General features: G+C 43.0%; 1 protein-coding gene across 2 annotated transcripts in view; it reads right to left on the reverse strand.

Moving 5' to 3' along the window:
• Positions 1–685: 685 nt before the first annotated feature.
• Positions 686–12,480, reverse strand: part of cactin — a 44,903-nt gene continuing 33,108 nt past the window's right edge. Inside the window, exons 7-10 of one of the 2 annotated variants that reach the window (XM_039766884.1) lie at positions 6,472–6,664; positions 6,112–6,234; positions 5,284–5,594; positions 686–1,323 (exon numbers count right to left, since the gene is read on the reverse strand). In XM_039766884.1, the coding sequence (XP_039622818.1) occupies positions 833–1,323; positions 5,284–5,594; positions 6,112–6,234; positions 6,472–6,664 (1,118 nt within the window). In that variant the 3' untranslated portion in view covers positions 686–832. Of the gene's footprint in view, positions 1,324–5,283; positions 5,598–6,111; positions 6,235–6,471; positions 6,665–12,480 lie in introns of both variants that reach the window. The other variant, XM_039766882.1, reaches the window with a different exon arrangement.

The following is a 12,480-nucleotide window of genomic DNA, read 5'->3' on the forward strand; positions in this document are numbered from 1 at the left end:
TTTGTTACATTTTACAGATAAGTCGTTAACTTCATTTAAATAACGAACGCTGTTAATAATTACACATGTAGGGGTGGCACGGTGGCAGAGCGGTAGCACTGCTGTCTCGCAGGGAGTCACGTCACTGGTGTTCCCTGCCTCTCCGGTTTCCTTCCAAAGACATAAAAGTTTGGGTGACGTTAAAATGGCGCCAGCGTGTGTGTCTGCTTGTGTTCACCTTGTGATGCCCTGTCCAGGGATTGTTTCTGCCTCGTGCCCAATGTTAGCTGGAATGGGCACGTCCCTTTTCAGAGATGTTGTGGTAAGGTGGTCTCGGGATTTAATGGATGTTTCAGGCAATTCACAACACCGTGAAGCCGAACCTGTTCTCAGCGTGATGATATCTCGCACTCCCACCTGGTGGAATCTTCCAGATTTCCGTGATATATGCGATCGGTAGCGTCCGCTGGCGCACACGTCACGTTGTGTGAAGTATAAACCCGGCCTAAGGGTGACAATGCAGTACATTCTTTTGGAGTCACCCTGTGCCCCACTCCCCTTAGATTACGCTTTGCGGACCCCCCTGTTTGTTGCCTTTCGTCTCCTCTACCAGAAGCACACATATCAATAAATATTTAAGTAAAGCCAATTTACCTGGAATGCTGTAACTGGAACATCCAGCCAAAGCTTAGAAACTTGGCAGGCATCCATTTTTATGCAAGTCTTGGGTTTAAAAAGTTGCACTATTTTATTTAATAAAGACAAAATAAATCTGTACATCAAAGGAGCCAAACTTCCCAAGTCCGGGCCCAGACAGAGCGGGTCAATGACCTGAATGGCCGCCCGCCTCTGGCTACCTCCTGTACCGGTACCTCTTGAAGTGAAACCACAGCTGAAAGATGCCGTTTGCAAACTGGCAGCGGAAGCCATGCCGGTGGGAGTATTCCCACTCCCGGTTGACTATCTTGAACGCAATGTCCTCGTAGGGAGGCCCGGCGTGGAAACGCAGAACTGCAAAGTCTTTGTTATCTGCACAAGGCTCCAGGAAGTACTGAGGAGTGGAGCGCTTGTCGATGAGGTCCGGGTAGAAGATGTTGAACTTGTAGCCCTGCACGATCTTGGGGGGCGGGTTGTCAAAATCATAATGGGTCTGATTGTATTTGTTCCATTCAAACCCCGTGTGGACACGATTAAAAAAGCGCGGCTTGCGTGGCCGGTATTTGTCTGCCCACAGGTAGACCTTCCCAGAGAGGGGCATCTCCACGCTGAACTGGGCCTCGTCTCCTCCCATTCCTTCCTTGGCCCTGCGCACAAAGGCATCTTCAGCACTCTCGCTGGCGTCGCCTGTCAAGGCACAAGAAGAGAGCAGTGAACGTCAGGCAGCCTCTGCTCCAAACCCAACATTTCATTTCATGCTTTATAAAATAACGTTAATGTTCATCAGAGTTGTGAGGTCACTACACAGAAATGTACGTATGTTAGGTTTACAACTGCAGCTGTTATAGGAGGCATTACCATGCTGGGTACCACTTTAGTTTAGGTACTGCCACTGATACTCACTTACCGTAACACACACTTCTTTAGTGATGCTTTGTAACACCCAAAGTGTTTGTTCATCCTGACTAACCAAACGTCACGTTGGTGTGCCCGGAGCGAGCCGAACTGACACACGTCTCTCTGAATCCTTCACATTAACAAGTCATTTTGTCATCATGTCAATCAGCTGCACGGCACATAAATGAATAACCGACCTACTGATGTTTTCTAAGTGTTATGAAGACCTAAAGCCGCCATTGTTAAGGTCTTGTTACATAAAGGACTGATGGAGGAATTTTTGCATCACTAAAGTGTTTAACTGTAAAAAAATCAAGGAAGACTTCCACAGATGGTCAACCCCTCATCTCACTTTGAATGGAGGAATTAACATCGTTAAGATGAATATCCTCCCTGAGCTTCTCTTTTTACTTCAAAACATTCAAATATACATCAATAAATAATTTTTTAAGAAGTTAAATTCAACAATAACCTTATTTATTTGGAATTTAAAACATCCACATATCCAAAGGGAGACCCTACAAAGACCTAACGCAGAAGGTGGCATGGCTCTACAGTGCATCCGGAAAGTATTCACAGCGCATCACTCTTTCCACATTTTGTTACGTTACAGCCTTATTCTAAAATTGATTAAATTCATTTTTTCTCTCAGAATTCTATACACAACACCCCATAATGACAACGTGAAAAAAGTTTACTTGAGGTTTTTGCAAATTTATTAAAAATAAAAAAACTGAGAAAGCACATGTACATAAGTATTCACAGCCTTTGCCATGAAGGTCAAAATTGAGCTCAGGTGCATCCTGTTTCCCCTGATCATCCTTGAGATGTTTCTGCAGCTTCATTGGAGTCCACCTGTGGTACATTCAGTTGATTGGACATGATCTGGAAAGGCACACACCTGTCTGTAGAAGGTCCCACAGTTGATGTCAGAGCACAAACCAAGCATGAAGTCAAAGGAATTGTCTGTAGACCTCCGACACAGGATTGTCTCGAGGCACAAATCAAGGGAAGGTTACAGAAAAATGTCTGCTGCTTTGAAGGTCCCAATGAGCACAGTGGCCTCCATCATCTGTAAGTGGAAGAAGTTCGAAACCACCAGGACTCTTCCTAGAGCTGGCCGGCCATCTAACCTGAGCGATCGGAGGAGAAGGGCCTTAATCAGGGAGGTGACCAAGAACCCAATGGTCACTCTGTCAGAGCTCCAGAGGTCCTCTGTGGAGAGTGGAGAACCTTCCAGAAGGACAACCATCTCTGCAGCAATCCACCAATCAGGCCTGTATGGTAGAGTGGCCAGACAGAAGCCACTCCTTAGTAAAAGGCAGCCTGCCTGGAGTTTGCCAAAAGGCACCTGAAGGACTCTCAGACCATGAGAAACAAAATTCTCTGGTCTGATGAGACAAAGATTGAATGTCACGTTTGGAGGAAACCAGGCACCGCTCATCACCAGGCCAATACCATCCCTACAGTGAAGCATGGTGGTGGCAGCATCATGCTGTGGAGATGTTTTTCAGCGGCAGGAACTGGGAGACTAGTCAGAATAAAGGGAACGATGACTGCAGCAATGTACAGAGACATCCTGGATGAAAACCTGCTCCAGAGCGCTCTTGACCTCAGACTGGGGCGACGGTTCATCTTTCAGCAGGACAACAACCCTAAGCACACAGCCAAGATATCAAAGGAGTGGCTTCAGGACAACTCTGTGAATGTCCTTGAGTGGCCCAGCCAGAGCCCAGACTTGAATCCGATTGAACATCTCTGGAGAGATCTTAAAATGGCTGTGCACAGACGCTTCCCATCAAACCTGAAGGAGCTTGAGAGGTGCTGCAAAGAGGAATGGGCGAAACTGGCCAAGGATAGGTGTGCCAAGCTTGTGGCATCATATTCAAAAAGACTTGAGGCTGTAATTGCTGCCAAAGGTGCATCGACAAAGTATTGAGCAAAGGCTGTGAATACTTATGTACATGTGATTTCTCAGTTTTTTTTATTTTTAATAAATTTGCAAAAACCTCAAGTACAATTTTTTCACGTTGTCTTTATGGGGTGTTGTGTGTAGAATTCTGAGGAAAAAAATGAATTTAATCCATTTTGGAATAAGGCTGTAACATAACAAAATGTGGAAAAAGTGATGCGCTGTGAATACTTTACAGATGCACTGTACCTAACTTTGAATTTTATTACTGGTTGGCAAACATACAAACTATAAAAACCTGGACATGGACACAAATAGACAAACAGACACAAATCCTGCAGAACTTCTTTATATTCCCTGCTTTGTGCCCAATAAATACAAGTTATCGCCAATATATTAACAACTCAATTGTGCTTCACTCACTCAGAATATGAACCATTGTAGGAAGCATTTTAAGATAAAGAAGCTTTTCTCTGTGGCACCTCTGCACGAGAACCACCTTCATCCTCCCTCTCAAACATATGCAGCTTTTAATGTCTGGAAAACATCCGTGATTAAATCACTTAAAAGATCTGTACATAGACAGCGTCTTCACATCCTACGAACAATTACACTCCACCTTTACCTTTCCAGCAACACATTTCTGTCACTACCTCCAAATAAGAAACTCTGTTAAACAGAACCTGCCCGATTTTCCTCACCTCTCACCTCCCTCTATGCCGGAAAAAACATTAAAAAGTCTCGATGCTCAGACAGCATTTCTGTAATATATAAAATTATTTTACTGTCCCTGCCTTTCAAAGATCCAAGAGGACAATGGGAAAAAGGATCTTTCATTCAACATCTCAGAAAAGGAGTGGAAGGTAGCAATGCAGGGAATTCACACGAGACGAGCTCCATATGCGCAAAGCATACAATTATTCAACTCAAAATTATACATCAAGCGCATCTCTCGTTTAAAATTGTCCAAAGTGTTTCCAGGGTAAGATCCAACCTGTGAACGCTGCAATCGAGCTCCAGCCTCACTGGGCCACATGTTCAGGGTGTGCACCAAAGTAACAACACGCTGGACCAAAATCCTTAAATGCCCCTCAGACAGCCTTGGCATCACAATCCCTCCTAATCCACTATCAGCTGTGCTTGGTGGGCTTACAGAGGGGCTTAAAGTGGAGAAGGACAGACAAACTGTGATTGCCTTTACTACACTATTGGCACGCTGACTTATTTTGCTTATTTAGAAGAATCCTAACTCTCTTATTCTAAGTCATTGAGTAACTGATGTCATATACTGTTTGAAACTGGAAAAAATCAAATTCGCACTTAGAGGATCTGTACACAACTTTTTCAAAACCTGGCGGGATCGAATCAATAACATTTTAGAATAAGCATTCAAATCGAGGAACCCCTCTTTCACTCCATTTATCTTTATTCTTTTATCACTTTATCTAATTATTTATTTTTACTAGCTTTAAGTTTTACTGTAACCACTTCAACCCAAGTTGGGTGCAGGTGTCAACATTCTTGTAAAGGACTTACGTTTGAAGTTGAGATATTGGCGCGTTTACCACTATAGAGCTGACAGATGTCAGAGCTAGAGATGCAGCTCTCCTTAGTGGATGATCTCAAATTCAAGTCCTGGAATACAAATCAGCTAAGAATCGTACAATTCTGGCCCTGGACTGCTCAGTTTTGACTCGGACTTCAAGTCCAGCTCCCCAGCCCTGAAGTTAGCCACTAATCACAGTGAACTGGTGGGGTTCATGAAGTCAACAGCCATTTTTGGGTCAACTGTGTGGGAAGTAATCTCAAATTCCATACACTGCTCCTCCTCTCCTTACCTGTCACCTGCAGCTGCTTGCGAGCCAGCTGTAGACGGTGTAGATCTTCTTCTGGCTCCACCACATGAGTGTCGAGGGGCAGCTCAGACTGCTGCAGTAGGCAGGGACTGTAACGACCAGAGTCATAGTCATCAAGGCTCTGCTGGATGAGATCTTCCTCTGTCAAAACCACCTCATTGTCACCCAGTTGCTGCTCTGTCTCATTCTCGGCCTCTGCCCCGCCACTCACAGATGGCTGCTCGCTCTCCTGCTTCACGTCCTCTAGGTCTAAGGAGCTCCCCTTGGTCGAGGAGTCATCACTGCTGGGAGATCTGCTGCAGAGTGAAGATTTCAGAAATTATTCTGTGTTTTCTGTATTAGTGTCCTAAAGAACCAAAAATTGGAGACCTGCTACAAACATAGAAGACACATTGCCAACTGGCCATATCCCAGTGGGAACAGTAATGGGAATATAATGTCAGGATCCATCTACGCCAATCAGCTTGGAATTGCTTTGTTGTACAGTTGGGTTAAACTAATCTCTATTTTGTATTTGTGTGCATTATGTATTTTGTCAAAACGTGTAAATTGTATTTTACTTGTACACTTGGTACAGTGCTGTGACCGTGTGCTCAGTGAAGAGCGTTATACAAATACTGTAAATTGATTTGAAAACAAGCATTCACTTTGTCTGACAGTTCGTCCCACAGCTAATTATCTTTCACAATTAGCCATTTGGTTTTTAATGAGTGATCCACACTTTTGAGAAGAGCTGCCAACACGGCCTTCAAGGGCTTTCAGTTAAGCTGCCACCATGAGGCCAGCTCCCTCACACCACATCAGACTCACCTCCCCTCGGATGACGGAGACTCCTGCTTGACGATAGGGAATAGCGGCTCACTCTCCACTCCCTGCTCCTTCTTCAGCTTGTACAGTTTCTGGCGCAAAACGTCCTGGTGACGCTCCCGCAACCTAAAAAGGATAAAAACATACAAAATTAGGGCACTGTATAAATGTGAATGGAATTCCCAAACTCGCCATTGCTTTAGTGCCGTGGCCTCCTGTTAAGCAGCCATCCATACTAAGCACAGATTCATTAACACTTATGGCAACAAATATTGTTGTTCCTCATACTTTGATGCCATGAACGTTAGATCTAAGAACCCCAGCAGACTGTCAAATCTTCCTGGTGAAATACAGGACACCCACCTTGCCCGTGCCATATAAACCTTGACTTGCTGGAGAAGACTCTCCCAGTAGCCAATGTCCAGGTTGGAGCCTCCTGCCCGAATCTTACACTCAATGTTCTGATGCAATGCCTGTAACTGGTTGAAAGTCTTGCCCTTAAAAATCCCCTGAACATCAGTGGTGACTGAAGTGTTGATGCCTTCTCGACGATCACCTGCAGATCAGAAAGAAACAAGGCCTGCATGAACAGCCAGCACTCCCGTTTCTCCATATTCCTTCCATTCAGCATGATTGCAGAACCTTAAAACACAGACAGTAGTTCCACCTCCTCAAAATGGAGTCAACCGCTCCAATGAACTCACCTGAAATCAAGACTTAAACAGACGTGTAATCTTCTTCTATAATACGCTACCGCGGCTGTCTGTTCGTCTGTCCAGGATTTTAAATCACCTGTAGCTCGCAAACCGTTTGGACTATCGACTTGAGATTTGGTACACATACACTACGTGACGTCTACTGTCCACTTTCGGTGGGATGACTGACGTCCAAGGTTATTCTTTTTTTTTTTTATTTTATTGTAAAATCAACTTTCGGCAGCGGCCCGCAGGGCAGCCGTGTGGCGCATGTGTACCAGTGCGCTGTTCTCATCCCTACCACCTTCGCCGTCACTTCCCCTACCCTCTTCATATCTTAAATCATTCTTGAGGCAGATTGAATACTTAAGTGCCAGCTTAAGTGAAAAATTAAAGAAAACGTACTAAATAATTGCAACACAAACACTGACTTAACCCTTTGGGGGCTGAACACTTTTTCCAAAAAACAGTTTTCTGAAAAGCAATGGCTTCACACAGAAATGAACATAAAACAACAACAACATTTATTTATATAGCACATTTTCATACAAACAGTAGCTCAAAGTGCTTTACATAATAAAGAATAGAAAAATGAAAGACACAATTATAAGACAAAATAAATCAACATTAATTAACATCGAATAAGAGTAAGGTTCAATGGCCAGGGGGGACAGAAAAAACAAAAAAACTCCAGGCGGCTGGAGAAAAATAAAATCTGTAGGGATTCCAGACCATGAGACCGCCCAGTCCCCTCTGGACATTCTACCTAACATAAATGAAACAGTCCTCTTTGGATTTAGGGTTCTCACGGAAGGGCTTGATGATGATGATGGTCACGTAGACTTCTGCCTTTAAATCCATCCATCGTTGTTGGAGCATCATGAAGCTTTGAGTAGGTGGAGGTGGCACAGGCCTGTTGCTGCGGCTGCCAGTTTGCCAGGAATGTGCGTCAGGCTTGCTGCCAGGCTGTTTTCCCGTGGCTGAGGCAGCAGTAGCGGTCACGGTCGCAATGCATTGCAATCTCCATTCTACGTCTTATCAATGTTAATCGGCAGTCCTCCCAGGCAAATAGCGCCCGTTTCAGTACCATGAATAGCTGGGGACCAATCAGCTGAAGCCAGAACCTCACATTCGTCGTCAATTGCTTGTTATCAAAATCGGAGTCCGACAAGTCATAGTCCAGTTCAGAGAGAACAGGCAAAATGTCGTCCCTGGAGTATTCTGCTTTATGCGCCCGCTTTGATCTCTCGCCAGGTGTCTGGGCCATTTTTACTGTTGTTTGTGCCTTGCTACTCATGGGAGTGCAGGAAATGTCGGTCAAAACCAATGAAGCTAACTTTCCTGCTAGCAACGAGACTCCAACTAAAACATAACAGTTGGTTTTGTCGCAGTTTACACTTAATTACCGTCGTCAACTCCTCCTTTTGACAAAAGTCGACATCAGCCCTGAAAGAGTTAATCAGATTTAACGGGAAAAGATGCCGACGAAAGAAGAGAAGAAGCGGGCCGCTAGGGTGGAGATAAGAAGAGCTGCTCAGGAAGCAGCAAGCGCATCTACGTCTGAGCAAAAGAGTGCTAAACGTACAGAGAAAGAGGAGGAAAACTATTAGTCAAGTGTATTCACTGCACGTTATCGTGTATTACGTACGCCGTTACTCGGTTTATAGATAACACTGTTGGATTGCTCAAGATACTCCTATAACAATTCTGGAACTGCAGATATGAAACAAAGACTTAAAAGTTTGATTTGGATTAGATGTTAGCATAAATACTGCTAATCCAGATTAAATGTTCCTCCTTACAAATTAAGATCATGTCACACTGGATGACTTCTCCATTGATTTTCAGTCATTGCTTTCATTTTCAGCAAGTTGGAGGCAGTTGGCAGCACGCTCCTGCGAAGAGAGTCACCTAATGTGACATACCTAGTAACTCACTGCGATTAAGACAGAGGGGCAACTCAATCGTAGTGAGCCACATGGGCGCTGTGTGCGGGAGAGGCGATAACCAATGAACACTCACCAGAGAGTACAATGCATGTAATGCAGCAAATGAGGAATAAGGAATGTGGGTGTTTCGAACCTCACAAACAGACAAAAGGCTCAGCTTTCTGATGTCTCCTGATTTATGTACTAAAACAGAACGGAAAAAAGAAATAAATGGCTGAGACTGTGGCTGAACTTGCTGCAGCTATTAACCCTCCATCAGGCGGCACGAGGGAAGGGAAGCTTGTCTGTCTGATGCCTCCTGTGCTACACACCATAACAGAATGGAAAAAAGAAATAAAGGGCTGAGAGTGTCGCTGATCTCGCCCAAGCTATTAACCCTTTGTTAAACATCGATTCCATCAGGCAGTCTGGTATTAACTGTTGGAAAAAGACGCAACGACGACTGTGCTGGGCTGTCAGCATGTGATCATGACAAATGTGACATTGCCAGTAAATTTCAGTCGTTTAAACTGACGTGGTCCAGCAATGCAATCAGCAACTGTGGTTGAACTAGAAACCACATAATGTGATTTAAGACTTGTGAAGGAAGGATCCTGAGCAGTCTTATCAGATGGCCACACAAACAAGCTGCCAAATCACACACTAACATACTTAGCAAATCGCCAGTACAAACAGTTTATGGTTACTGTACTATAATTCTAAATATGTGTAGGTACTCTGGGCCTGTAGTTAGTTAAAAAGATCATACAGGGATTATTTAAATGACTACATTACATTGGCTGAGTGAATTTACAATAAAAACTCCTGTTTTGTGCCCTCACCACACATCAAATGTAAAGAAACTGCTGAGACTTTGTAGGCCAAACTATAAAGTACAACAGTGTGTATGCCAGCCATTATGCTTAGACTGACTATGTGTATCAGTTTATAATGAACATGATCTGGAAGTAGGCAAACTTTCAATACTACTACTTACTAATAATTACAGTTCACAGAAAAAACAAAAGCTTTGCAAGTCTATCTCCCATAATTTAAGAATGAAGTTGTATTTTTTAATAATGTGGAACAAAACCACAGTAAGACTGTTCCTTAAGAGCCAGAACAGACAAGAGTTTAGCATTTACCCAGCTTAATGTGTAGGCTTTGCAAAGAGTTTACACTTAGCACTTTCCAATCCCAAATATTCCTATCCAAGGCGGCAGGGATGTCATGTGCCTATCACTGCACAATCGAGCACAAAGCATGGAGCAACCCAATTTAGAAAACCCACGCATCCTATGAACAATTACACTCCAAATTGAACTTTCCATCAACGAATTTCTTTCACTACCTTCAAATCAGAAACTTTGTTAAACAAAACCTGCCCAATTTCCCTCGCCTTCCACTTACTTCTAATAAACAGTGATCAGTCTTGAGGACTCAGACAGCATCTCCGTAATACATAAAACATTTTACAGTCCCTCTCTTTCCCAGAGCACAGCGGGAAAAGGATCTCTCCCTCAACATTTCACAAATGGAGTGGAAAGTAGCCATGCACAAAATTCACTCAAGCTCCATATCCACAAAGCTTAGAACTATTCAACTCAAAATTATATATTGAGTGCATCTCTCTCGTTTAAAATTGTCCAAAATGTTTCCTGGGCAACCCTGCAATTGAGCTCCAGCCTCACTGGGCCACATGTTTTGGGCCTGCACCAAATTAACAACACACTGGACCAAAATCTTTAAATGCCTTTCAGACAGCCTGGGCGTCACAATCCCTCCTAATCTACTAACAGCTGTGTTTGGTGGACTTACAGAGGGGCTTATCACTAGAATTACCAGAGCCTACGAAAAAACTTGTAGATCTGTCCCACCTTAAATCGCTTCGCACCTCTCCATCAGCGTCTTTTGTCCTGTAAATGTGTTGATAAGCAGCAAGCAGCCTGCTATCACATCCCCTAACGGCGTACAGTTGTCTCAGCTCAAGTCTGTTTACCTGCGTGTCAGTTGCTTGGAGTTGTATAGAGTAAGAAGTCAAGCAAAATCACACCATTTATAAATACTATATTGTTATTTGGAACACATGCATTTTGTGTGTGTTCCGTGTCTACAACAATCTATGTACAGTAAACACATCGTTAAAACAGAAACATTTTTCATGTTTTAGTAATAATTGACAAAATGTAGACATGAAGTGTATAATGTGTGAAGTCAGAAGTCCAAATATCAAATAAACACTTTCACAAAAGTGCTTCTATTAAAGAATATAACTGCAGAAAAACAACCCGTGTTAGGGTGCGACATTGACACTCATTTACTACGGCCGCTTCTGTGGCACAACGGTATCAACTGTTGACTAGCAATCAAAACTTCACAGGTTCGAGCTGCTCTTATTCTTACTATTTTAGAATAAAAACATACATTACATTTGATTTGAGTCTTAACAGCCGGTGTAAATGTATGATAGTCGTAAAAGTTAGCTTTGGTTTGTTTTTTTTTATTTATTTATTCAGTTTTATTCTCTCAGTCACGTTCACGATCCTACCCCCCACCCCCATCTGACACTGCTGTTTTCACATAAAGATATGCTATACTTGTGACTTTACACTGTAGGAAGTAAGTAACTAAACCAAGGTAAATAAGTAAATAACATTTGATCTGGCTCTTACATACAAAGTAGAGTGACGGCAGCTTCCAACTGCAGCTATAGACTCTTCAGTACGTATGCGACTCTCCACTCTAGTGTTTAGATCTGCACGCTGTACTTTGTATATAAGAGCCAGATTGAATGTTATTTACTTATTTACCTTGGTTTATTTGTAAAGTCACAAGTAGAGTGCAGAGCTATAGCGCATCTTTATGTGAAAACAGCAGTGTCAGATTTGGTGGGGTAGGATCATGAATGCGACTGAGAGAATTAAAAAAATAAAAACAAAGCTAACCTTTACGAGTATCATTCATTGACACCGGCTGTTACAGACTCAAATCAAATGTATGTTTTTATTCTAAAATAGTAAGAATAAGAGCAGCTCACTTCTCAAAACAGACTTGTCCGGGATCGTTTTTATTACCAGTCAACAGCTGATACCGCTGCACCACCGAAGTGGTCGTAGTAAATGAGTGTCAATGTCGCACCCTAACGGGGTTCTTTTTCTGCAGTTATATTCTTGAATAAAGCGCACTTGTTCTGTTATATTTGGAAATCAGGCTTCACACATTATATACTTGTCTACATTTTGTCAATTATTACTAAGACATAAAAAAATATTTCTGTTTTAACGATGTGTTTACTGTACATAGATTGCTGTAGACACGGAACACATAGTCAGAAATGCGTGTGTTCCAAATAACGATATAGTATTTATAAAAGGTGTCACTTTGCTTGACTTCTCACTCTATACAAGGAAGCTAATCAAAGACTTTGTTAAATGGTGTGACTCAAACCACTTACACCTTAACACCAGCAAGACCAAGGAGCTGGTGGTGGATTTTAGGAGGCCTAGGCCCCTCATGGACCCTGTGATCATCAGAGGTGACTGTGCAGAGGGTGCAGACCTTTAAATATCTGGGAGTGCAGCTGGATGACAAATTGGACTGGACTGCCAATACTGATGCTCTGTGCAAGAGAGGACAGAGCTGACTATACTTCATTAGAAGGTTGGCGTCCTTTAACATCTGTAATAAGATGCTGCAGATGTTCTACCTGACGGTTGTGGTGAGTGCCCTCTTCTACGTGGTGGTGTGCT

This window comes from Polypterus senegalus, chromosome 10, assembly GCF_016835505.1.
Source record: "Polypterus senegalus isolate Bchr_013 chromosome 10, ASM1683550v1, whole genome shotgun sequence".
Taxonomy (NCBI): domain Eukaryota; kingdom Metazoa; phylum Chordata; class Cladistia; order Polypteriformes; family Polypteridae; genus Polypterus; species Polypterus senegalus.